Genomic DNA, 25227 nt, shown 5'->3' with positions numbered 1-25227 from the left:
GAAAACACACCAAGATAACTTCTCTCTTTCTCTTCTCTAGTCTTTAGACAGCTCATCTCATAATATCGTTAATACTGCAAGTCACTGGAGGAAAAAGTAAATATTTCGTGTCTTAACTTTCTTCTGAGTCAAGCTGTAATTACCAGTGACAGGCTCTCTGAACTATTCTGACTCATTAGCCGGTCACCCCAGAGGGTAATTTCCTTTTTGAGTAATACACGAGTCTGAGAAAATAAATAAAACAAGTTCAAAGCAAATGGGAAAAATCTGATTTATTTCTAAGCTGGTACATATTATCCTTCCACCTCACATTCTAGGACACAGCATCTCTCTAAACGAGCAATTAATGGATAAAAACATAAAAATAAAACTTCTGATACAGCCAAAGTCGTCTTCAAAAATATATATGGATAATCTAAATAACAACATGACATAAAAACAAAAATGGTACAAAAGAGGTATACGGTACATTTAAGGGCATACAATGTTCCTCTACTATGATCAAATTTAGTGCATCTGAAGAAAAAAACAACTCATCTTCATCTCTTAATAAGGCATATGTGTGAAGTTTATCACATCTTACTATACCGAGACATTTACAGAGAACGGGTTGTTTCTCCTCAGGGCTTTAAAAGATGTGGTTAAATTAAACAAATGAAACTTTTTTGTCAAGTTCTTGAACACAAGTGAAAGCCTCTGTTCTCTTTATTGTAATGGCAAAAACATAAAACAAATACAGGTGCATCTCATAAAATTTGAATATCATAGAAAAGTTCATTTATGTCAGTAATTCAATTCCAAAAGTGAAAATAACACATTTTATAGATCCATTACACACAGTATAAAACATTGCATGTCTTAATTCATTTAATTTCTTCTAATTATGATTATAATTACATTTAATAAAGACCTAAAATTCAGTGTTTAAAAATTTGGATATTACAAAAGACCAATTTTAAAAAGTATGTTCAATATGGAAATGTTGGTCTCTGAAAAGTATGTCCATCTATATGACTCAATATTTGGTTGGTGCTATTTGACTTGAACTACTAGAAACTGACTTTTCCATCACAATTCAATTTATTGAGATGCATCTGTATATATATATATATATATATATATATATATATATGAGCACATTCAGTGAATCACAAATCAACAGGCTACCACAGAGCGTGTGCAACAGTCTTTAAGTGCTTTTCGTGTCGTCATTCATTCGTTCGTTATTAACACAGGAAGTAAATCAGAACAGACTGATTCTGTTTGAGTCCAGTGCTAAAAAAAGGTCCATTCCACTGTTTTTTTAATTAACTTCCCACATGCATCTTTTAATGTACAGACATGAATCTAAGGATTTTTTTTCTCTCAGTCTTTTATGTTTTTATTTAATTGTACAGATCCCATCCTTATGCCATAACAGCATCTTTGGTTTCCTCACATTCTTTACTGCAATCAGCTCTAAATTATATGATTGTGAAACTGCAAGAGGCCTTATTCTTTTTTCTTCTTTTTTTTTTTTGTACAAAAGGAGTCACATTCAGGGCATGACATGAAAATGAAGAATCCATCCAAAGGATTGAGTCGCGGTCCAGTCTTGAACATAAACAGGAAACAGAAAACACTACGGGGGGTTTAATTCTCACTGGCAACCGTCACAAACAGCAGGTCTGGGAGGACGAGTGTGACTTCTCTTATAATGTCACTGGAGATATTTTGTTACTGAGACCAGCTGGATGATATGGGGTTTCCTGGGTTGGGTTGAAGTCTGGGTCCAGTCTGGGTTGATGAAGGTGCTGCTCAGGCCCGAGGCTTCCCGATGATAAAGGTGTTTTCTTCTCCCGCTGCCCCGTCCGGTCCGTCCGGGGCTTTAGGGAGGCTGGAGGGACCGTGGAGAGGACCCTAAAGCGTCACAGCGGTCGCTGCGACGCCTTGTCATGTCTCTGACTCCTGCCCGGCCAGCGGGATGACAAACACGGTGATGTCATCGCCCGAGCCCAGTCTCTCGTTGGGTAACCGCCAGCCGCGCTCCTTCAGCACGCCTCGTGACCTCATCAGCAAGTCCTGGGCGGCCAGAGTGTACCTGCATAACACACCGAGGGCAGCAAAACAGTCATTATGATGAGATTATGTGTGAGGCTATAATTTAAGAGGAGCACAAACACATGTGTTAAATATAGATTCATATTCAGTCATGTAAATATGTCAAAATAAAAGTGGCTTTTTGTCCAACAGTCACAAACGGTTATTTTTATTTATGTATTTATTTATTTATTTAACCTATTTTTTACTTATATTTATATATATTTCAAAACTCTTATTTTAATTGACTTATTCTATGATTTTTCTTTTAAATGTGCAAATACATAAATACATGAATAAAATACTGCTATAAAAAATCTGAATATAATATTCTTTATAAAATTCAATTTGTTTTTACAATTGAATTCTTATTTATCTTAATTTAATTGATCTATTTTTATGTATATGTGGATGCATATGTATGTGCACATTATTTTTTTAAATCTATTTCTTCTTCTATTTATATATATTTTATTTATTTTTTACTAATTCTATGACTTTTATTTTAAATGTGCAAATGAATAATTAAATAAACTGCTAGTATTTAAAAAAATCTGAAAATATGTTCTTTTAGCTGAGGTTTTTTTTTTTTAGATAAGCCCTTAGTGGGTTTCTACCTCGACTGAACATGCATTTTATTTTTTATTTACTTATTATATGGCTTTTCTTTTGAATTTGCAAATGAAGATACTAGAATCAAAAAAATCTGCCAGGAAAACAGAAATTACAAAATAAAGATATATTTTTGTCCAGCATTCACTAAACAAATTATTTCAGTGCATTGTATCTATTTTTTGTATCTTTCTATCTATCATTGTATCTATTTTATTTACATATGTGTGTATATACATTTTAACTATCTCTTTTAGGTGAGTTTTTTTTATTATTTATTTTTTTATGAGCCCGTAGTGGGATTCTACCTCACCAAAGAAATAATGTACTACTATTAAAAAGGTCTGACAGGAAAACAGTCCTTACAATAGTGTGATCCATTATAATTTAAGACGAGCACAAACACACACACAAGATACAGAATCATATTCACTCATGTAAATATGTGAGGCAAAATAAAGATGGCTTTTTGTGCAGCAGTTATTAAATATATGATTTCAGTGCCTTTACTTTCACTTTTTATTATTTGTTATTTTATTACGCTATTTTCATTTATACATATTTATTCATATATTTTAATCTCTTTTAGATGAGTTTTTATTTTTATTTTTAGATAAGCCTGTAATGGATTTCTACCTCGCCTGTACATGTATTGTATTTTTATTTACTCAATCTATGACATTTCTTTGCAAATAAAGAAACAAACTTAAGTATAACTTAAAAAATGAACTTCCCTTTAACACAAACATTAAAATGTCCCTATATTTGCTTGTCACTATGTTTACAAATGACATAATGGGCCATGAAGTGTCTCCCAGGTGAAATCATAACTTCTCTTTTACTTACTGTAAGCACAACTATCTGCCACCACCTAGTGGAGAAGCTGAGAACTGCTAATACAGGGTTTATGAAGCTGCATGTTCAGATGGCACATGACGAGACATCCAGCCGGAACAAAAGCCTAACGTAAAGGATTATTGTGCATACCTCATGGGATCAGAGGGGTCGCAGCAGGATAAGTAAGCTGACACAGCATCTGCCACTTCCCTGTCCGTCGTTACGTCCCACAATCCATCTGTTCCCATGACCAAGACGTCGTCTGGGCCGTGTTTGTGTTCATCCGCGTTATAGACCTTCACCTACGACAGAAAGAAATCAAATCTTATCAAATAAATTTTATTTATAGAGCCCTTTAAGACAGAGCTAGCTGATACAAAGTGCTGTACATGGCAGGACAGACCAACAATAAAACCAATAAAAACAAAGAACAAGCAAAAACAACTAAAACAAAGCGAGTCTCATGCTGGGTAAAAAACAGTAAATAAAAGTGGGTTTTAAAATTAATCTCAATTTTAAAATGAATCTTAATTTTAAAAAACCGCAAAGAACAAATAAAAACAAAAAATAAAACAGAGCAAAGGCTCATGTTGAGTTAAAAGCCAGTGAATAAAAATGGGTTTTAAGATTTCTTTTAAAAGCGAACAGTGAGGAGGCCTGCCTGATGTACAAAGGTAAATTGTTCCAAAGGCTGGGAGCAGCAACAGAGAAAGACAGAATATCGTGCTGTAAAGGTTTTTTTCCATACAGAAGAACATTTTGTTCTTGTGTGTTCTGTGCTGGAAGATTAGCAAATGTATGCTGACACAACCTCCATGTACAGTATTAAAGCTGCTCATGTTTATTCATATTGTTTGACATTAAGTTGAGGCACTTATTTAAAGTATCTTGCAAAACAAGTGAGTGATATGGAAGATAAGGCAAGAAAGACAGGCCTGATAACATTCCTGTAAGTGCTTGAACAGGAAATGAGAAATAAAGTCTAACAACAGAGTATTTTTAACTCCAGAAAACAAAAACAAAAAAGAAGTGTGACGATGGCAAGAAACCGAAAAAAGGATGTGTGCACTTGTAACTTCACTTGAGGTTAAAAGGTTCTAATGGCTGCATTTATAATGGCCCTGTGCATTTTATGTTTTAATAAACTGAAAAAGGAATCTGATCTGAACAGCAACAATATACTCATGTTCATACTACTACATGCAACAACCTATTTAACCTATTTAACATGTTATAGTATATTTTCTGTAAAAATGCAAAGTACTTTCAGGAAAACAAACAAACACAAAAAATATATATTAATAATGAATGCCAAATAGCAGAAATATATGTATATAATGTGTATAGAATGTATGCATGTCTTATTTTTTTAATATTCTTATTCTGTCTTCTATATCTATGTGCCTGTGTCATGAGCTGCTGTGACAACAAAATTTCCCCACTGCGGGATAAATAGTCATATCTTATCTTATTTTGATATTTATAAGTCAGTGATTCTTTGATTCCTTGATGGAGATTACAAAAACATTTATCATAGTTTTTGCACATAATCAGAACAATTTAAGAATCATCTGAAAACTGATGGAGCATGTGATGAAAAGAGTCTTTGCACAGAAACAAGTGACCTATTTCTGTGTTTTTTTAATGTTTTTTAATCTTGGTTTGATAACAGAAGTATACAGAAGCACATACACTTAAATAACTGAAGTTGTTATGGAAAACTGATGTTTTCCCTGAGGAATAATGGCGAGACCTTTCCCATGTCACAATATGGACACAAAACTGTACAGCCAGACAATATACAGACCACTCAGTTCCCATGCTTGTTCAAGTTTGTTTCCTCTTTCCTGTTTAAGATTCAAGACTTAAGAACACTTTACTTGTCCCTCAGGGAAATGTGTTTTGGACATAAAGGCTGTCACATAATATATACAGTGCTGTAACCGACCTGTACCGCAGAGCCTCATTTCACATCTTCCTCTTGACCTGAACTTATGTAAATTAGCTTTAAATAAAGGTGAAAATAATAACTACTGCGTTAAATTAATCTGTCTTTGCACCATATCTTAGTCTGCAAAATAGCAACAGCTGTTAAAGTGCAGCCCTGAGTCATGATTCTGTCCTCGTTTGAAACTGTTTGAGTTTAATGTGCATTTCTTTGTTGTCTTGTTTCCTAAATTCCTAAAGTTTTAATCCGTCTGTTATCAAGAGGCTGCCTTCCCTCCTTGGCCTATCTACACCGCTGCTCCATATCTATTTCATTAGTCCTTCCCTGCTCCTTTAGATGCTGTTTACACTTGGATTTAAAATGCGTCTTGGGCGATCGGGTCACAAGTGCTCAGCGCTAAATACAAGTGTGAACAGGATCAAAAAAGCATTGTGATCGGATCACTCAAACCACTTGCCGAGACGGTCTAGGGCACATTTTACCACATATATTTTGTAGTTTAAATGCTGATGTGTCCCCGAACAAGTAGGTATAGGAAAGCATGTCATCAATGCAGCCGTGTGGTGGTAGTTTTGATGACAGCGTGCCAACGGTCATAAAAATGGAGAGGAGCAGTGATGTATGTGGTTAGGTCGATTTGAGTGAAAGATTCGGTCTGAGAAAACTTGGTGACTCATATCGAAAGTGAGACGTTTATGAGGGCATTGCTAGAAAGATAGCAACTAGTGAGTGGAGTTGTTGATGTGTGTGAGGCAATTTCACCTTCTAGTGGAAGTGTAGTAGTAGTAGTAATGAAATCTGCACACAAGTGGTCATCTGGACTCTCTTGGAGACACATGATACACACGGGTATAAACAGCGAAGTGTCCTGTCTGTCCACTTGTGATCCACTCGCCCAAGAAGCATTTTAACAAGTGTTAAGTGTCAACAGGCTAGTAGTTTACCTGCCAGGCAGCTCCCTGCCTGCCTCACTACCTCGTACTCCTCACCTGCCCTTTATCTCCTCATTGGTTTAGTTTGTATAAGTCCTGGTTTTCAGTTTAGTCTTAGAATAAAACTCATGTCTTCAAGTTCCAGTTTCCTGCACTTGGGTCCACCCGCTCTACCCTCCCTGACTCCCAGAGCCCAAAAGCTGCTCAAATGTATCCTCAAGGCTCCAGTGTGGCTAAAGTAACAACTCTGTCAGCCAGCGGGACATTTGAGGCAGCATCAGACACAGAGATGAAGGAGGTTGGACAGACTGGTCTAAAGAGCTGGTTCTGTGGTTGGAGCCAGGTTGGACACAGTGGAGGAGGTGGTGGAGAGATGCACTGTCAAGATGTTGGAGGCCATCCTGAAATACCCAGATCATCCGCTACACAAAACCTTTATGGACCAAAAAAACAGCAGTGGACGGCTCCTCTCTCTCACAAAAGATCCTTCGCTCCTACAGCCATCAGGCTGTCTCATTCTTGAAGAGATTCAAGCCAGACTAACGGAATTTCCCCTTGGGGATAAATAAAGTAATTTTGATTTGATTTGATTGATTCGACTCACCTCAGGGACGCAGGACAGGAAGGGCTTGATGTAAATGTTGGAGTTGTACACCTTCAGGTCATGATCTCCCAGCCCACGGGTCACTCCGATTGTTGCCATGACACGTGCCTGTGTTTAACAACACACACACACACACACACACACACACACACACACACACACACACACACACAGTAATGTGGGTTATTGGTTTGGGATCTGATTCAGTTCTCAGAAAATCCACTTAAGAGGGATTATTAAGTGAAGACCATGTTCTCTCAGACAATAATGAAAATGTTTGTCCAGGTCTGATTTCCAGGGCTGAAGAGTTTAACAAATGACTTGGATGAGTAGGAATGCTACATAATTTAATTATTCTGCAGAGACAAAAGATATCAGCTTTTGAGAATCTTTGCATTGAGTAAGATATATTGGGTTTTTCTTACCTTTTTCCCCTCTCCATATATCAGAGGGAACTTCAGATCATCCTCAACGATCGTCTTATAGGCCCTAAAACAACAAAAACAAACAGATCTCAGATATAAATGACTGAAACACGATGGTATTTCATTAAATTAAATTGTTTTTTAATAGTTTAAATCATTTTTAAAGAATAAACGGCAACAATTCACAGTTTCTAGCTTTTCAAATGTTAATATTTGCTGCTTTTTAAAGTTTTTTTAACACTGTAAAATGTATATTTAGGGTTTTAAACTGAAATCAACTTGAGCTGTGAAGCTTTCCGAAGCTTTGTGATATTTATAAACTGAACAAATAATTAATGAATTTAGAGAATAATTGGCAGATTAAATTATAATTAAAATCATTATTAGTTGCTGAATTTATTATCATTTTGGCTTCAAATCATTATGAAAACAAGATAGAGACTAAACAATTATTGTGCCACATTCTGTTTCACAATAATGCTCTCATTTTGTCTTGTATAAATTAAGTTATTTCTCTAATTTTTAAAATTTATTTTGCATTTAATTTTTATTTGCTCTTTCGGCTGAACAACTTAAAAGTGAATGAAAATCCACTATCTAAAAGACATTTTCTTTGGTAAAATAATGACATTGTAATTGCAAAGTCAGTAAGTAATCGTGTTAAACTGACCAAAATCATTGTGATGGTGATTTTTCACATTAATTGAGCAGCTCTACCGCAAACAGAGTGAAGTGTTCATGAAAAGTGATTAAGAGTCAGACATGTGATTAAAACAGTATCTCCACATTTACCATCCAGTCATGGTGTGGTCTCTGTAGAGCATCTTCTTCCCCAGCTCGCTGTGCTGGATCCTACGAGGGAACTCAATGTGAGTGAACTCATTACCCAGGAGCTCCGGCCTCAGGAAGCCCTGCAGTGACACACGAAACGGGTCAGGTCACGTTAAACTACAGAATAAATCACTCAAATGCTTAAATGTGTTTCACGACTGTGAAGGAAGAGCCGTAAGACTGAATGTGTAACAGAAGACCTGCAGTACAGTACGCTGCATACTGAAGGCACAAAACAGTTCCTTATTATAGCAGCAAACATCATCCACCCACTCTGTGACTCAGAACTACAACCTGCTACTAAAACCAACCAATGAACATCAGAATATATATCAGCGCAACACAGGATTTCCTGGTAAAGATAAACAGGTTTTATTGTACCCTTGAGCGGGTAAGCTCATATATGGTTGGTATGGTATAAGGTTTTGTGCATTTTATGACTAAAGCATTTAACTTTCTTCGTGGTTTCTATAGACCATGAAGTTTATTTTCAGGTGTCGAGGCATTTCAGATTTGGTCCCTGGTACTGGGCAGAAGGCAACAAATTTCAGGCTGTTAAATTCCAATTTTGTTTACCTTGTTGCAGGCATAAAAGTGGTAAACATCAATTATATTGTATTTATATGCTCGTAATACAAATTGATTGCAGAGAACTTCTGCAAGATATATTTTAAATTCTACTATAATATACATATTTAATATTTTAAATATTCACAAAGCGGGGAACCCACCCAAAATCAGAAAAAAACCTTCATATTAGATTTACCATTTTCAACTAAATTTTGTTACAGGACTATGGCTGAGGCAGAAAAAAGTTTAGAAAAAAAGTAGCAATTTTGCAAAGCAAAGATATACATGGTTATAATGCAGAGTGATGGGGCAAAAAATATGCAATACTGAGGCTAATGACCTCTCAATGTCACCACAGGTCAAATGCAAACTTCCTCCACATCTAAAATACAACCTTTGGGTATTTAGATTATATGCAAAAAATGTCATGCTCTAATCATAAAAAATAAATAAATAAATAATTTGCTTATCTGCCCCACTATTAAACAGCTAGCTATGCACTTAAAAAGATTATGAAATCCCCTTGAACAGTCAGTTAAGTTACATTTAGTTCATGTATCTGTCAGTACAATAATTGCATTTGAAACATAGAGGACAGAAAAATACCAGATACTGTAGCCGCTGCCTCTCTGACTCAGGTGTGAATTCATTCGTCATGGGAATAACTTCATTATTTCGTATGATTATGGCCCTGCAGAGAGAAAAGAGGCAGGAGAGGCAGGCGTGAGGGTTTACACAGGGGAAAAAAATACACATTTTTTGTTGTGTTATGCAAACAGCTCATATGAGTAGGTTGTTCAGAAAGAGTGTTTGTTGGTAGGAGACGGCTACATAATGCTGCAATATGCAAAGTGAACCCCAGGGGGCACAAGAAACCACCATGTCTGAGGAGATTTCCCAGGAGTGCAGCGCTCCATACGCTGCACAGTGAGCGAGAGTTAAATTACACAGATTTCATCCTGTGGTCTGCAGCAGAAAGTTTCTCTCACCTGCTATCTCCAGCATTGGCCACGTAGAGCTTCCCCATTAAATGCATGGCAGCTAAGGCACAACACCCACCAGAGATGGCATAGGATGTTTTCTCCTTTTCAATTAGGTCATCCTAAAAATAAAAAGGGAAGAATGAGAGTGAAAACAAAAGGCCACGAAACCTCAGCGGTTTAAGAGCTCAATTTGCCTCTCGTCATCCTGAACAGCTCATTATTTTCTCCATAAATATTCATAATCCAAACAGAACGATGGAGAGACACAAGGAGGCTTTTGAACACATAACATATTCTGTGGGTTATTATCAGTGGCGTCTTAAGCAGACAGTAGTTGCATCAGAGGGAGCACCACTTTGAGTTTACTGACAGATTCGGCCTATTTGCACAATTTAAGTTTGGAAACTTATCCACAGTGACTGAAATGGGACAGTTTTTCACCAGTACTGAGAACTGGCACTTCAGATTTTTGTCCACAAGAGTACCCTTACTTCTAACTTTTTACAACTTTTAACAACTGTTTTACTTATAGGCTGATATTTATATAAAACAGGCAATAAATGAGGATTTATTGATAGAAACCAAGCAACTCTATGTAAAATAACACATTAAGCACTCCAATCTGAATGGAATGATCCTTTGTTTCATAACCACATTTTACCGCCTGAATAGTCGACTTTTCATGGTCACACCTACAAGATATACATAAAAATATAAATATATCCAAGACACATTATGTCATGAATTAGCTGAATCAGGGTACTGGCACATTTTTTGCAGTCTGCAGTATAGACTGTACATATAGATTGACATAGGTCAGCTCCCCTAAAGTGAAGCCAAAACGTCTTATTCGCCCCCTGGTGGCTGGCTGCAGTATAGCTCACAGCCTCCATGTTACAATGTTCACTTTTAGTTTAACATGTCAGCATGCTGACATCTTCTTTAATTAGTAGTAAACACTAAGTACAGCTTAGGCTGATCAGAATGTCAGTTGTTTTGACGGCATTTGGTCATAATCTAGGACTGGACAAAGTGACATTTTAGCCTGATGAGGGCGCTAAAGGAACAAATAAGAGATCAACAAACTTTTAACAATTAAACCTGAGGGGAACATGAATGTCTGTACTCTGTACCAAATATGATGGCAATGCACCTAGATGTATCTTCCTGTGAGAACTACCGATGTCTGTACCAACGTTTATAACAACCTAAATGGCCAAAAAGGTTGTGAGAGAAAGTTAGATTCAATATTTCTCTTTCTCCCTTTGCTGAACAAACTATAACAGAACAGCTAAGTTAGTAAACCTGTGGTCTAAAGTGTTTTTGCTGTCAGAGGATAAGAATGTGCATAAATACCTCCTGCAGATTGAAACATGCAAAGTGCTTTTTTCACATAGTTTGTTAGTTTGATCATCTGCTCACCATCTGTGAGAAGGCGGTCTCTATGACTCCCATCACCAGGCTCTCCAAACTGACAACCTTCTCCATGTGAAAGCGCACCGAGGAGTCGGTGACGGCGTCTGGATCCTCATTGTCCTTTTCAGCCCCCTTCTTGGTGTCCGCCTGGTACGGGCTGCCGTTCTTGGCCAGGCAGATGGGAGGAGCGCTGCTGGGGTTCTCCAGCAGGTGGCAGATTTCTCCCAAACGGTCTCTGATGAGGCGGTGAAGGAGCTTGGAGGCCATGATGGCGGCTCCAGAACCTGCATGTCCGTCAAACACGCCCCAGAAGTGCATGGGGATTCCTGTTCCATCCTAAAAAAAAAATCATGTTAAGAAAAAATTTATAAAATAAGATTCAGTATTTCTTATTTTTTTTTATCCCGCAGTGGGGAAATTTAGTTGTCACAGCAGCTCAAGGTACAGACACATAGATATGGTAGACAGAATAAAGAATATAAACATTTAGTTAAACATTACACATTTACACATTATATACATACATGTTTGATATTTGGCATTTATTATAAATCATTTTTTGGGTTTGTTTGTTTGTTTTCCTGAAAGTACTTTGCATTTTTACAGATGCTGCACATTGGAGAAAATATATTTTAGCATGCTAAATAGGTTAGATAAAGTTGTTGTATGTAGTAGTATGAACATCAATGAATAAATATATATAAATATAAATATATAAGTGGTATATGACATATTTAATATAGAAAAAATACAAAAGGCCTATTATAGGCCTAATGTGGTCGGATGTAAACAGAGATAAAAGTTATAAAATAGTAAGAGTGATATAAATATTATATAGAAGTAAAAATTACAGTGGTTGTGGTTTAAAAATGTCCCATGAGATTACAACTCTGAGCAGAAGGCACAGATTTGTGAGGGTTTACAGGCTCCGGGTCTGCAGCTGGTCACATTTTTAATGCTAAGCAATATGCTTCTTCCATTTCAGGTCTTACTGAACCACAGTTGCGGCAAATCTAGATTATACTGTTATGGGAAAGTTGGCAAGACACCAAAATCTAGTTTCTTTATTTTCCACCATGAAAATGGCACAGTTCAAGTCTAAAAGTTGTGTGCAGAAAACAAGAATATCAAGTGAATATTAACCTAAAGTGAAAATAAAGTGATCCATCCTAACGGGACCTCAAGAGATGAAGAGACGTCAGGAGAAAACGTCTCATGGCAGAGCTTCTGCAGATCTCCCATGATGCAATGGCTGAAAAGGCGTTGCCACCTTTGTGTTTTCAGGCATGTTTACATGCAGAGTTGGCCTGACTGACTAACTAACAGATGAACAGGCACGAGACATCTGCTTAGCGCTCTGATGCTCGGCTCATATGGGGGAGGGGTGCAACGAGCGATGATGTAATTCATTTACACCAAATGGAGGACGAGAATGTGTGTGTGTGCATATTAAACTGGAGAGAAACGTGTTTACAAACATTACAGGACGGCTGAGAAGCAAACTGTGTGTGTATGTGCACATTTCTTATTACGTTAAGAAAATGAATCTCTGGGATAAATGAGCAGGGCTTTCTGCAGCTACAATAAACCTTACAGTCATCTTACAGGCATGTGGTTTTGTCCACTAATTGATTAGTTGATTTATTCAACACAGCTGTAAAGCTGAGTTTCTGCACAAAGGATTGTGCAAAAGAACCACTTTGAATACTGTGTTTCCCAGAGATGTGCTCTCTTCTTGGAATAAAGTCATTCAGTGTGATAAAAGCATAAAAAATGACAAAGAAACTGAGGAAATATGAGTTGACTAAGACCAAAACGACCAATTTATCAACTAATCGATCAAAACATTTTCAACTTGATTGCAAAACCTCTATGCTCAGCTAGATCTCACACTTTAAACCTGCAAAAACAGATTTTTTTTGGGCAACTTTTGGATCATCTTTTCAGTTGATATAGTTGCCTATTTATACATTCTGCAATTAAGACAACATTAGCATTGATTTAGAGTTCTGTTTGTGTGTGTTTGTGGCCCTCAACAATACAATGTAAGGCCATTACTCACTCTCCATTTAGCTTCTCCGAGTGCCTGATTGAAATATCCGGCCTTTAGCTGCCAAATGTTCCACTATGTTCACCCGCAGGTTGCTAATTGTGTCAGCCTGCTGTTTGGTACTGAGACTGGTCGTGTACAGTGGGCTAGTAGAGCTTTATCCCTGAGAAGAGCAGCTACTGAGAGACTGTGAAGGTGAATGACAATAGTAAAGTTGCAGGGCTGACAACCAAAGCAATAAACTGAAAGATTTCTTACTCTTTGGCCGCACCGAAGTAGTACTTTAAGGTGTTTTGAATTGGCTTTAAGTCTTCTTTTTGGGACTTTGAGATCAGTTAAATCTTCTTACAACAAAAAAAAATGCTTATCTTTGATATTTTCTAACCACTGGGACTTGTTCCTTACTATTCTTCGCTTCATAACAAGGGGAGACAAGGAACAGTCAGGGATGCATCAGAAACACTGGATAATAGTTAACATAGTGAAAAATTCTCACTGGGACTGGAGGTGAATGCATCAATACCAAACAGGAAACGAAGATGCCACTATCGGGAATCAGATAACTACACTGCCTGCAGTGATGCAATTATAACTTTAATGCACTCCTGCTTGTTCAAAATACCTCGGAAGCCTTCAGTACACTCAGGTCAGATTTAAAGACATTATCACTCATTGTTTATTGGAGACATTTTATCCCTTGTGCACTGACTCTGATGTCTGGGAGTCTGCCCGTGCACTCACCCCGTTGTCCTCCAGCATAGAAGAGTTGCGGTGTTTGCCGCTCGGCTTCTTGATGAACAGCTTCTCACAAGAGCCCTGGTCCTCATTCAGCATGCTCTTCCCCGCATTGATCACCCTGATGGAGAAAGGGAGGAAGGTGAGCCTGCAGTGTGATGATTTATAACGTCTGCTACCTCTAACCATATGAAAATATAATAGCAGCCAGAAATATGGAGAGAGTTGAAGAGTGGGGAAAAAAAGTGGGGCAGGATGCTGTCATGTCCCAGAGGGAACTTGTGGGAGGGATTAAGTGTTTTTATTATGAGTTGATGCCTGCGGAGGATAATAGCTTTAGAGTAATGCACTGTTTCATACTCTAGTAGCATCAGCTCTCCGGGTGTGTGCTGCAGCAGTGTTTGCTGGAGGAACCGATGCAGAACAGCAGTGGAAAGAGTGCTGAAGCTGGAGAAAACAGTGGCCGCCAAACTAAGTAGCTCTATGTAACAAACAAGTAACAAATAGCAACAGTTGCATATTTAAATCTGTGCATGCACAAAACAATCTCATCACACTTTTAAAGGCATTTCACATCAAAAAAATATTTGGATGGACCTTGTCATAGCCTCCTATAGCTCTCAGTCTCCTTTCCCCTTCCACCCCTTTGTGTCTGTCTATCTGTCTGTCTGTCTGTCTGTCTCTGTGCCCTAAATTTTATTTTACAGTACAGTACAATAACAGTAATTTATAAATAACAATAACGGATAATAGCTGTCGGTCCCTGTTAACACAGTAAACAAATGTATAACTTTCTGAATGGCATGGCTACGTGTAATTTGCACATAGTACATCATCTGACGCATATAAATTGACAATTAATAATGACTGAGATGGCATCAATTAACTTAACTGGCAATGTATTAAGATGACATTTATTATCTTTCAGCTAAATATTCTGCCAGTTGTTTATGCATTAAGTCTTCTTTAAGTCATTTTTAAATCTCCCGGTAGATCGGTGTGGGCAAGGCCTTATGGGTACACGGGGCGCACGGGGGATACACACATGCATCCTTGGAATTTGGGCAAAAGAAGGACTCAGCCGTTTGAGGACCCTTCCTTGACATTGAGATACAGCCAGTGTGTTTGTGTGTGTTTAATTGCAGGAGTGGAGACAGGTGTGTGGGAGCCAGGTTGTTAGCTGCCAGGCATTACAATCAGCTCCAGTATTAAGCTGCAGTCCTGACTCCTCCACATAGCCAGTCATCATCAAGCCAACTGAAGATTTTTGCTATCAGAAGATTATGTTTTTCTTTCTGCAATTCTACAGTTCCTCCAGCCTGGTTTCCTGCTCCCATCTTCGGACCACCTGCTACCATTGTTTCCTGCTCCATCTCCAGGCTCTCTCTTTCTCTCTTTCACTGCACTGGATCCCTGCAGCTGAACACTTTGGTTAAAACAAAGAACTTTTTGCCCCACTCTCTGCTTCACCCTCTGCTTCTGCACCTGGGTTCTCTAGTCTGCCATAACAGACCTTGATTTTAGGAGATTTAATAGTTGCACCTTTGGTGTTTGGAAATAAGGTTGATGAGAGCCATAAATGTGACGCAAAACAAGGATGCTGTGGGCTGTAAAAGCAAAAAAATAAGATGAAAGATGCTATAAAGCTCCGTAGAGCTGAAGGGAACTGAGTCAGGTGATAATTTTCTATGGGTCTGTAACTACAAGAAACACCTTTAACATTACTTATAGTACTTTCATCCATTGTTAATGTAAAAAGAATGATTAATGCAGCTGTAACTGCTTATAATGCAATGATAATCTTTCAGCACCAAAACATAATGCAGACTTGACCTTAACTCTAATAGATTACACAATTTAAGCACCTTTCAAGAATGTAATTGTTCTTTGTACTGTTTTGAGGTTAATGAAATGAACGGCTGCATACAAAAATCTAAAACATGTTGTAAAGCATGTTTTGCAAAATGGTAAAGTATACGCCATCTCTAAAACGGGCTGCAGGACACAATCATCCCCCGGCTCGGTCCTTTAAGCTGCCACATTAGGCAGACTTGGAAAGGCTGCAGTTTGGACGGCATGCTGGTATATTACATAACATCTTCAGTTTCAATTATAGATAAATGCCACATTAGCTGGATAATACGGCATAATGCCTATTGCGTAACTCAAGTATTGTCATTAAGATTCCCTCAGAAACTTCTGCAGAGGAGGGATCAGTCATTTATCACTTACTGCAGGGATCATCCGAGGGAAGGAAAAGAGCGCAAAAATGAAAATGAAAGGGAGGTTAGTGAGAGGGAAAAAAAACTGGACGGTCAAACGCGAGAGAGGAGAGAAACCCAGAATAAAAATATCATCAAAATAAGACCTCTGACCCCCCTCGCTCTGCAAATAGTTCAGCTGATTACAATCATTGCAGAAAATGGTCGCTGTTGGGCCAGAAGCTCTGATATCACAGAGCTGCAGAAATGAGGCAAAAAAAATGCAACTGCTGCCCAAATCTGGATTATAAAAAGCCCTTTCACTGTCTAATCAGTTGAAAGCAGCAGGCAGGCTGCACAGTGTCCTGCACAGCGCTCCCTACATTAGGACTAATGACAGGGAAGAATTTAAAGTCGCATGATTGTCGTCTTAACTTTCTGCAAAGACTAAAAGTTGCCCTCCAGATTATATATTTTGTATTTTCTGTTATTGGATGCTTTACCCACGGGAGGCTTACAGTATGGAGAAAAAAACACCAGAATCTCTCTTTTAAAACTTTTTAAAACTTCTTCTTGAGAAAATTTCACACTGTGACCTTTTAATAAAACATATTTTATTAAGTTAAGTGAAACATGTAAAGTAAAACCTCATACTAGTGGAAATATTAGCTAGTTATTATACTTTCACATTGACAAACTCTGAATAAAACCATAAATAATTGATCTTGTTTTGAGAAAAGACTAGGTTGAATATGAAAGTAAATGTTTTCTTACTACATTTCTACAGTGTAATAAAGTTTCACTACTCCCCCAGTGAAGAATCAGCAATTATTCTGTGCTTTGACAGCAGTCACATGCACTCAATGAGCTATAATTGCACATAATGTCGGTAGCGTGGGAGGATGTGACTCTAAAACAGGAGCTTCCTATAATGTGACTTTAACTCTTAAGCATATCTGCGTTTCGGTCATATGTTTCCACAACTTGTGACTGCAAACTAACCAAAACTATGTGTGAACCCTCCTACTGAGCGGTGTATTTTGCAAGGAAAGTTCAAAAGAGGAAGTGGAGCGTTTCCAGTGAATTCTCTGATTGCGGCTGCCAGTCTGTTCAGCGTCATAAATGTGATGAAGAGGTTTGTGGTGCAATTAATCTTCTTGCAGGAACAAGGTTTGTGGGAACTTGTGAGGCTGTGCTAAAAATGTGTTGCAATGCGTATCTCGTAGATACCTCGTATCTTGTCGACCTCTGCAACTCAAGAAGGGCTGATGTGAGGTTTTGGGGGTTAATCAGAGGCAGATCAGTGGTGCACAGAAAACACAAACACCTCAGATAAATTATTTTTAGATTCTTGAGATGTTGAAAGTATTCAAATAAAAAACTATGTACCTGTTTGTCTGGCCTGTAGGTGTGTATTTAATCCCTCTGCTCACACATTTGAGAACTGAGACTGTTTCAGAGGATTTTTGACAAACTGAATGTGAGAAAAAATGATGAAACGGTTGCTGTTGAAATATGTTGCTCCAGGTAAGAGGCTTGACGTGAGCAGCTAAACAAACAACTGCAGGTCTGCACAAAGTCTACGTCCGCAGCGTGTTAGACAGAGTGCAGTCATACTCTGAATTCCTTTAAAGGGAGAGGAAGTTGCTCGTCATGTTTGTGAGGCACAAGCTGCAATGCTGAAATGAAAACCTGACAATCACAAATCCCCTACACAGTAATAATAGGTGCTGCAGTACTGGATAATGTTTAGGACATAATGCAGGTGCTGCAATTAAAACATGCTGCAACTTGTTAAATGTGTCTCACCATCCGTTCAGGATCTGGACACAGAAAAGTTTCAGTATGAGAGCTGTGAACGTTTGTATAAAGGTGTGGCTCTAGACGAAAGATGAAGTCACATTATTATTATTATTTTACCCATTTATTGTATTGTTATTTTATTTTTTTATAATCTCTGAGAATGTAAGGGCACTTGGTTGATAAATGTTCTTCATAATGCTTAAAAAAATCAATAAAAATCTAGGTTAAAAAAGATAAAAAAGATCATAATTTATTGTGATAATTGTATTGACATATATGGCAGTAAAGTCAATTATATTTTTATGACATTAACTTATCCAAACTTTTCTTAAAGCTTAAATATAATATGCTTTTCATATCACTTCTATTGTGATTAATAAAAAAAAACATCCCGCAGTCACCTATTTTTGGCCACTTTGCAGCAAAAAGTTTGAACACAACACAGACATCGTATCAGCTTTTCAGTTAATATGGCTCACATGTTGAAAACCAGTCGACTATCAATACATTCTGCACTTATGGAGAAATGTTATCAGTCATTTGGAGTCATGTACAGCTTGTTTTTGAAGCTTTTTCTCCGAGAACAGCACTCTGAGAGCAAAGAGAGTGAACTCTACTTTCCCCCCGAACCTTTAGCGAGTAGTTTTGTTGCCTAAACCAAACTGCAATCATTCCACCACATTAAGGGTACTTGGTTGATAAATTTTCTTTGTAATAATTGAAAAATCTACATAAAAAAGATGTGGCTTGTGATCATGCTTTGAATTACATAGCAGTATAAAGTAAATTATATTTCTATATCATTAACTTGTCCACTTTCTCAAAGTTTGACTACAATCTGCTTCTCTTGTCACTATTGTGTTAAAAAAAAATAAAAATCCTGCAGTAACATTTTTTGCCCGCTTTGCAGCAAAGAGTTTGCTGACATAGTATCAGCTTTTCAGTTAATATACTGAATATGTTGAAAATCAGTCGACTATTTAGACATTCTGCAGTTACGGAGAAATATTATTAGTCATTTGAAGTCATGTACGGTTGTTTTTTGGAGCTTTTTCTATGAGAACACTATGAGAGAGTTAACTGTACTTTTTCCCCGAACCTTAAGTGAGTAGTTTTGTTGCCTAAACCTAACCAAACTACCAAAATAATTCCACCACATTAAGGGCACTTGATTGATAAATGTTCTTTGTAATGCTTAAAAGTAAAGTTAATTATATTTGTATGACATTAACTTATCCAAACTTTCTTAAAGCCTTAATACAATCTGCTTTTCTTAACAATTCTATTGTGATCAATAAAAAAACATCCTGCAGCAACATTTTTTTACCACTTTGCAGCAAAATACTGACATAGTATTAGCTTAATATAGTTAATATAGCAAATATGTTGAAAATCTGTCATCTGTTTATACAATCTGCAGTTACAGAGAAATATTATCAGTTATTTGGAGTCATGGATGGTTGGTTTTTGGAGTTTTTTCTCTGAGAACAGCACTATGAGAGCAAAGAGAGTGAACTGTACTTTTTTCCTGAACCTTTAACAATTACTTTTTTTTGCATAAACCAAACTGCAATCATTCCACCACATTATGGACAGGTTTAAAATGGTGACTGTTACATTTAGGTATGAGGATGTTAAATCTTCTGCTACCTGTACAGGCCCTGATCTTTGAAAACAATTCTGTGGCTCGTATTTGAGGAAACAAACTAGATATGTGGTCATATGGTTAGAGTTGTTGTTGGGTCTGACAGCTTAACAATGAGCTGAAACTCACTGTATACTCTATACATTTGATGGGAGCTGCAGGTGCATATGATAGTTCTTTATAGGTTTATCACTATGAGCTACACCTTTCACATCACACATTGCTTTCACATTATAATTTAGTACATTGTTATTAAAACAAAATCAATTTTAGCTGTTTTAACTGGAGACTTCTTGCACCTTCAGTGAAAAGTGTCACAGGAGAGATTTAATTTTCACTGCATCACTTAAGCAAAAAAATTATGTGCAAATCATATTTAACATGAAATGATTTTGTTAAAAAGTCATCCTTTACTTGCTTGCACAGAGAGATTTCTTCTTGTACTTTCGAGCTCCCCTAACAGCAGTTTATTCATGCATCATTAATAAAATCACATAGCATCATTGTACCATGGACAAAAATAATGACATTTGCAGTTCTAGATGATATATATATATAGAATAAGTTATTAAAATGTGTATATCTTGGCTTGAAATAAGAGAAAATATCGATGAAAACATTTCCAAAATGAGTTTTTGCCTCCTCACGCTCTCTCATGATCTCAGTGTCAGGGCCTGGAAGCTTGCCTCCGTATTAAATTGTATTAAATAGCTATTTGACAAAAGCACTCTGAGTGGCTTACGGTAAGTGCACTCACATGTTTGTGCTGACACGATGTTGTACAGCAGCGTTACAGCATCAATTAGACTCATTATCTCCAGCTTTCTAAACCTGCACTGTGCTACAAACAGCAGACAGATTTTGAATTGATAACTCCATTTGAAACCAGACGTCGTTCAAAGTTTTTAAGCAACACACATGAAAACAGAGCAAAAATTACTCAGGCTAACCCAACAACAATGGCCATGAATCCTCATTAACACCATCATGACACTAATTAAGTGTTATCAAAGTGGGTAAATTGCAGAGAGTCTGAATAAAAGCCAGCAGGGCGGCCTCCAACTGGACTGCATCCACCTCCACTGTTTGGCCGTTATTGTTCCCCCTCGTTAGAGCACAAGGGGAGTGAGCAGCACCGGACCAAAGCAATGACGCTGATAGATGCTCCAATAGATAAATCTTGAAATCAGATAAACTCTGTGAAGATTATAATTTCAGCCAGATTGATCTGAAGTGAGGCGGCGCAGTTTAATCATCTGTGGTTCGATCAGTCCACAAACACGTCACACTTTATTTAACACTATTTGACGGTTCTTATCAGAGCCGCACCAGCTGTGTGAGTAAATAAATAAACTTCCTCAATCAATCTCAAACAAACACCGCCGTTGATCGTCCAAGTGGACAACCTTTACACCCCGATTACAGCAGTCATTTGGCATTAATGCTTCACTTTAGACAACAGCCCTTATTTCCAGTGTTAAAGGGATAGTTTGGATTTATTGAAGAAGGGTTGTATAAGGTTCTTATATCAGTGTATTACCGAGAGTAGGTGGCGGTCGGCATGCCCCCAGTTTGCAGAAGCAGGCAGGAACACTGCACTGTGAACTCATTTTCATATTTTTACATTTTCTTTATATGTCTATTGTCTATGTACAAAAACACTTTCTGCTTCACTTATGTAGAAAATAAATATTCTATTTTTATATTTTATATTAATAATTTATTTATCTGACATTCCAGAGACACTGGAGCCAATGCAACAGAATTTCGTTCAATGTGCATATTTTTATGTATAACTGAATGTCAATGAAGTCTTAAAATAGTGGTATGGAAGCTAAGCAACATATTATAGCCACCTTAAAAAAAACACCTAAAAGAAAACTCAATATCAGTCTCAGTGTTATACATATTTTTTTTTAATTTTTTTTTTATTGCTCTACCTTGCCTTTATACAGCTCTGTTGAAGTTTCCACAAGAGAAACTGCAGCTCTTAAAGCTCTTCAAAGCCACCAGACTCCATTGACAAAAACAGTAATTTTACCTCGCAGAATGCAGGAGTTGCTGGTGTCTCGCTGCTTCAATCGGCAGGTTAGTTGTGTTTTTGTGTGACTTTGGTGTTTTAAAGAGTTAGTTCAAATTCACCAAAGTCACAAACAAACTACCCAATCGAGGCAGCGGGAGACGAGCAACTCTTTTTTTTCTGCAAGGTAAAATTACTGTTTTTGTCAATGAATCTGGTGGTGTTGAAAGTATTCTGAATAAAGTGTATTTGCTGCTTCCCCGGTCCACACCAGTACATTACATTACTTCTATGCCATTACTCCTGCCTGCTTCTCCAAACTGGGGGTGTGCCTGTCATCTACTGTAGATAATATACCAAGTATGGATAGATAACCTCATACAACCCCACTGAAAAAAACAGTATAGTATCTATTTAATTGCTGATGTTTCACATTCATTTGTGGCTGATTTATGTTCTATCTGCTCACAATAGGATAATTAAACACTGATGAGTGTTGACTTTTGGGATTTTTGCGCTGATGCATGAGCAGATCAGCCGATTAGGGTTGTGTTGTAAACAGCACTGCTAATGCTGTGATTATACTTTCAGCGACTTGCATCAAAGTAATTTGCGGCAGAATACAGATGACAGCACTGATGACGCTGCACATTCCCACACACTAACCTCCCTTTATGCATGACAGCATCCTCATTTGACCTCTCTCTGAGTCTTATGAGACTGTTGTCGTCACAAATCTCGTCCCCTTGAGACTCTGCATGAGTCAGCCTTTTTTTTTTGTTTTTTTTGTTTGCTGCACACTGAGTCCAGGAGGACAGGCAGGGGTGGTATAGCCCACATACTGTACATCAGTCCTTCACAACCTCCCCTCCTCCTCTGGGAGAGTGGAATGTCTGAAAGTGTTTTTCCCTCAGAGGGATTCGCCCAAAAACCAGCAAGTCCTGGCCAATAGTGTGAATGAAACGGTGCTGCTTTGTTTCTACCTGTGAGAGCACTGCAGGTGTATTAGAGTATAAAAGCACCTGCAGTAAAACCAAGGACATGAGGAGTGGAGTTCTGCACCTACGCTCACAAAAAAAGATGAATGGCCAGGGTCTCATAAGAGAAAAGATGAAACAAACACCACCTTAAAGGCTCTTTGTGAATAACAAATACAAAGAAATTGACTTCTAATATAGATTTTATGAATTTTTAAGATATCACAAAAGGTTGTGAGTGTAAGAACACACACAGGAGGCTTGTTCGTAACGTGAGCAGGTAGACATTTCCTGCTTTCACTTCTGTGTCGTGTCTCAATGGCAGCATTACTCTTTAAATCTACTTGAGGAGGAGCCTGTAGTCAAATATCTTTGAACACAAATGCAACTGTGCCATGATAGGTAGCGTGTTGACTAATTACTCCAAATATCGTTAACAGGAGAAGGAGACTGAAGGTAGAAAGTGTATAGCAGCAAAAAAAAAGAAAGAAAAAAGAAAGGCCATGTTGGCCATCATTTGGCTGCTGCAGTGCTCTCAGAGCTGCTGAGGCTGCAGCAGCGCAGGCCTGACACTTCTCAGGAGAAGAAAATCGTAATATTTCGTGATGTGAATGATTTTTTAATGTTAACATTTTGTCAATGAACGCCACTCACTCTGCGTATCCCGTCCGCCACGGAAGCCTGCTGTCTCTCTTTAACGAGAGCACCGGCCGCGATGCGTGCTCGGTGGAGTACTGCAGGAGCTCCGGGGTGAGGTCCAAGAAATCCGGCCGGCCGTAGGGGAAGCGCGGCGGCAGGCTGTCCGGTCCGCAGGTCTGGCCGCCACCTGAGTGATGGTTGTGGTGGTGGTGGTGTCCGTGCGGCATCATCCCTCCCACCAGAGTGGACATCGCGTTTTTAACTTTGCTGATCATCATCGACACCCTGAAAAGATCCGAGATAGGCTAAATTAAAAAAAAAACCCGCGATGCGATGTTACGTTCGAGAGGAAAACAAACAAACAATACAGCAGCTAGTGACGAGGATCATTTCAGGAAGCGATTTTTCCCCTTCCTTGGCCCCATGTGAGAGCTTTCAGGCAGCCAGACGCGATGTTTTCCTCATTCAAACAGAATAAAGCTCTCACTGGCTGCGTACTGGCTGTAATCCGGCAGATGGCTATAACTCATCTCAGAAGGCAGGGCTTCACGGGGATGTGCTGCCAGCCGTGAACACATCATACACATCCAAAAATGTATCAACACACATTTACAGGCTGGTTTATTCACCAGGATACACAGATTACAATGTGGAAGTCAACCTAGACACATTTAGGAAGATAGGGTGCAAAGATATGTGTTTTCTATGTATGACCATTCATTTAGCTGTGTCCAAGGCATTTCAGGTGTATTTACTCTCTACGTGATGCATTATGAGACAATGAACCCCAGGGCATGGACGTGCAAAATGCCCCACCACCTCATAAACACAGGAGCAACAAACACTTTGTGGTTGTTTAGTGTCTTTTTGTAGTCGTTAGACATCTCTGTGTGTGTGTTATTTAGTGTCTCTTTCTAGTTATTTTGTGTCACTTTGAAGTTATTTTGATCTTATTTTTGTGTCTGTGGTAATTTGCCCCTTTTTGTGGTCGTTTTGTGCCTCTTTGTAGTTGTTTTATACATCTCTCTCTCTCTATGTAATCCATATCAATTTCTTTGTAGTCAATTTGGGTCACTTTGTAATAGTTTTTATCCCTTTCCATAGTCGTTTTGTGTCTCTTTGTAGTCGTTTTGTGTCTCTTTGAAGCCCATATGCATCTCTTTGTGTCTCTTTGTGGTAATATATTGCCTCTAGTTGTTTTGTAAATGGACTGCACTTATATGGCACTTTTATCCAAAGGGCTTTACACTACAGACTGCTCTCATTCACCCATTCACACACATTCATACTGGTAGCCGAGCGACTTGCCACCATTGGGAATTCATTCACAGACCAATGAATGCAGCATCGGGAGCTATTTGGGGTTCAGTATCTTGCCCAAGGATACTTCGACATGTAGGCTGCCAAGGTCAGGGATTGAACCACCAACCTTCTGATCATTATCAACTGAGCCACAGCCGCTGTGTCACTTTGATTATTCTTGTTCCCCTTTTTTTGTAGTCGTGTTATGTCTCTCTGTAGTTGTTCTGTGTCTCTTATTGGTCAGTATACATCTCTTTGTGTATCTTTTGGGTGTTTTGGGTCACTTTATAATAATTTTGGTCATTTTTGTATTTGTTTTGTCCGTGGTTACTTTGCTCCTTGTCTCTTTGTGGTTGCTTTGTCTTTGTGATACTATTTGTATACGAAAGGCAGTCTATTTCCATTTCACTTTACCCCTTTTATTAGTCATTTTGTGTCTATTTGTAGTTGTTTTGTTGCAATGATTATTTTTGTTGTGCCTGTGGTTATTTTGCCACTTTTTGTAGTCTTTTCGTGTCTCTTTGTAGTCAATTTATGTTTCTCTGTGGTCAAGAGAACTGGTTAAGGCTTAACAAAGTTTTCTTTCTGACATAAATTCTGTCAACGGGACATGAACAC

The 25227-nt window shown here is 38.1% G+C and overlaps 1 protein-coding gene across 1 annotated transcript; it reads right to left on the bottom strand.

The window, feature by feature from the left end:
* Positions 1 to 777: 777 nt before the first annotated feature.
* On the bottom strand, positions 778 to 23848 carry ppm1j (protein phosphatase, Mg2+/Mn2+ dependent, 1J). The gene is made up of 10 exons (XM_059329928.1): positions 23323 to 23848; positions 14029 to 14143; positions 11244 to 11573; positions 9828 to 9940; positions 9445 to 9529; positions 8230 to 8348; positions 7438 to 7501; positions 7013 to 7120; positions 3679 to 3830; positions 778 to 2080 (listed from the first exon to the last, which is right to left on the bottom strand). The coding sequence occupies exons 1-10, from the start codon at positions 23583 to 23585 to the stop codon at positions 1933 to 1935; spliced, it is 1497 nt and encodes a 498-aa protein (XP_059185911.1). The 5' UTR covers positions 23586 to 23848; the 3' UTR covers positions 778 to 1932.
* Between the last annotated feature and the right edge of the window lie 1379 nt (positions 23849 to 25227).

Source organism: Centropristis striata, chromosome 3, assembly GCF_030273125.1.
Source record: "Centropristis striata isolate RG_2023a ecotype Rhode Island chromosome 3, C.striata_1.0, whole genome shotgun sequence".
Taxonomy (NCBI): Eukaryota; Metazoa; Chordata; class Actinopteri; order Perciformes; family Serranidae; genus Centropristis; species Centropristis striata.
This window is presented reverse-complemented; position numbering and strand designations above follow the sequence as displayed.